The sequence below is a fragment of the Penaeus monodon genome, chromosome 42, assembly GCF_015228065.2.
Source record: "Penaeus monodon isolate SGIC_2016 chromosome 42, NSTDA_Pmon_1, whole genome shotgun sequence".
Taxonomy (NCBI): Eukaryota; Metazoa; Arthropoda; class Malacostraca; order Decapoda; family Penaeidae; genus Penaeus; species Penaeus monodon.
Window position 1 is genome coordinate 6,491,009 of NC_051427.1, and position 2,500 is coordinate 6,493,508.

At 39.5% G+C, this 2,500-nt stretch overlaps 1 protein-coding gene across 4 annotated transcripts in view; it reads left to right on the plus strand.

The window, feature by feature from the left end:
* LOC119599282 (protein Hook homolog 1-like) overlaps positions 1–1,360 on the plus strand; it is a 3,824-nt gene extending 2,464 nt beyond the window's left edge. For 2 of the 4 annotated variants that reach the window (XM_037949013.1, XM_037949015.1), the window contains one exon: positions 405–1,360. In XM_037949013.1, coding sequence (XP_037804941.1) covers positions 405–1,186 — 782 coding nt within the window. In that variant the 3' untranslated portion in view covers positions 1,187–1,360. The other 2 variants (XM_037949012.1, XM_037949014.1) reach the window with 2 other exon arrangements.
* Positions 1,361–2,500: the final 1,140 nt, after the last annotated feature.

Genomic DNA, 2,500 nt, shown 5'->3' on the forward strand with positions numbered 1-2,500 from the left:
AACTGAATGGCACAATAAGTCAACTGGTAACTGAGAATGAACTGCAGAGCAACAAAAGGGAGACTATCAAAGCAGAATTAAAGGGACTTCAAGTTTCACTGAATTTCCCTGAGGAACAAGAAAGATCAGCAGCAAGAAATTTTTGCGGCGACAGAAAGAGAACGTCTGAGCGACTGTATTTAGCAAATATTATCTGGCACATTTCCGACGCATACCTCCTCTACAGTCTATATGTGAAGCTACAGTTTTTCTGAACCTTAGGAGGAGACTTTCGATGGGCAATATCCTTTCCATAGATCGTCGCGCATATATGTTACTCAGATTCTAGTTTAGTTCAAAATCCTAAATGGCAAGGGACTTTTCAGTCTGCATGGGTCTCTCAAAGCATTTTCTCCTCTCAACAGAAATCCGTAGCTGCACAAACATCAGCGAAGTTTTGCAGGCAAGGACAAGCCTCAACGAGAACCAAATCCGGGAACAGCAAGAAGCGAACACCCAGCTGAAAGCAAAGCGCAGGGAGATGGAGGAGAGAATCCGCCAGGCAAGGATCACCAAGCAACAGTTGCAAGAAAAGCTCCTCCAACTGCAGATGGAGGAGCTGCAATTGAAACACGAGGAAGTGCAGGCCAAGACGAAGAGCCTGGAAGCCAAGTCCGCACTTCAGAAGGCAGTAGGAGAGGAAGCCCAACTGAACAGCGAGATTGGTCTGCTCGAGCAAGAGCTTCAATTTGCCAAGGAACGAGACCAACACATTGAAACCCTAGTTGATATTCTTAGGCAAAATGTTACGCAGGCTATCAGTGCTAAAAGCACTTTAATACAGAATAAAAACGACCAAGCGGATTTGGTAACCTCCCTGAGTCAGACACTAAATAACACAGTAGACATGATAAATCACTTATCGCAAGAAAATAACCAACTGAGAGAGAAAAAAGACCAAATCGACGCAGCCTGTCAGAGCCTCAAGGAAACGAAACAACACTTGGAACAAAAGCGAGGCGCTCTTACCACTCAAAGAGCAAAATTGAGCACCAGTGTAGAACAAGTGACGGAAGAGAAGGATCGACTTCTGTTAAGTATTGAAACACTCAACATGGATCTGGACCAAATTGAATTTAACCTCAGGAAAGCAAAGCAGGAGCTTTCTACCTGTGATCGCTTGAGTGATATCGAATGGGTATTTTGATAAAATTTGACATGTATGGCTTGGATGATATTGTGTTAATTACATGCATCCATAATCTCCCAGCTTAATAATATCAGATCCCTAACATAAGAGTATGTAAATATAGGCTGCAAAATCCTCTATAAATATATCATTGATCACTTTTAGAAAGATAGGTAAAGAAATTGTTCCTGTGACTTGGTTTTATTATCATACACACGGAGAGTGTAGGTGGCGGCCACTCTCTTACATTGCTTTACTATGCTTTTCAACAATAAGTTATGACACATTTCTTTAGGGATGGATATAGACGCGTGGAGGCCCCTCGATCCTAGGGAAAGACAGAACTGGAATATTTTCCATTTTAAAGAATATCAGTTTACCATAAAAATTCCTTTTCATTGTCATTCGTGTATAGATACATACCCACAGCTTTATTCCTGAAATTTGTTGAAGAATATGTTAAGCTATTTTCTATAACATCAAAATCTTTCAAATATGTTTGGTAATTGATATCCAGAGATGAACTGTGTTATTATAAAATAAGCAATCAATGGCAACATTTGACTCCTAATTTCTATGATAATATTCCTACTCAAGTTTATAGTTTATTATTCGCAGATATGTTTAATACAACAAGTGATTACTTGAATACTAGTATATGTGATCGGAAAACTGAAATTTACCATTTCTCTTGAAATGCGGGTAGCATAATCAGTAAAAAAATGCCATATAATCTGTGTAGTAGTATTTGTTTCTCCTCGTTTTACATTTCTATCAATTAAAGATTATTTCTCTTGAAAAATACATCGGACAAATACCGACATATATGATCAGAAAGTTTATATTACCGTCGGGTTTTTCTATCTCTGGAAACAAGGTTAGCGACGGCGCTGCACTTTCCCCGTGGCGTTCCACAGGTGCCTGTCTTTCCTCCCTGTTTTTTTTTTTCCACTCTAGAGGACTTACCTTTTTCATTCTACTCTCCTTAGGCTCACATTTTTAGGGGAGTTTCTGGACTCTTCTGTGTTCACTCTTTAGCCATTTTCTCTTGTCTGGACTCAATATTTCTCAGTCCTTTGGCTAACACGAAGCGCGAAAATGTATCAGTATTGGCCATTTAAGGATTCTTCTCTCCCAGGCCACATTTTCAAACTCGTGCCAACGTGTCCTGCTAACTGAAAATAGTCGACAATAATATATACATAATATAAAGGAGTTTTCAAGTAGTTCACAGGGAGGAAGAAATAAATCCAAAAGTAGTAATTCCGAGCACAGAAGGCCAAAAGAGGGTTTTTTGAAAATGGGTATTACTTGGGCCACAGGAGTTGATAA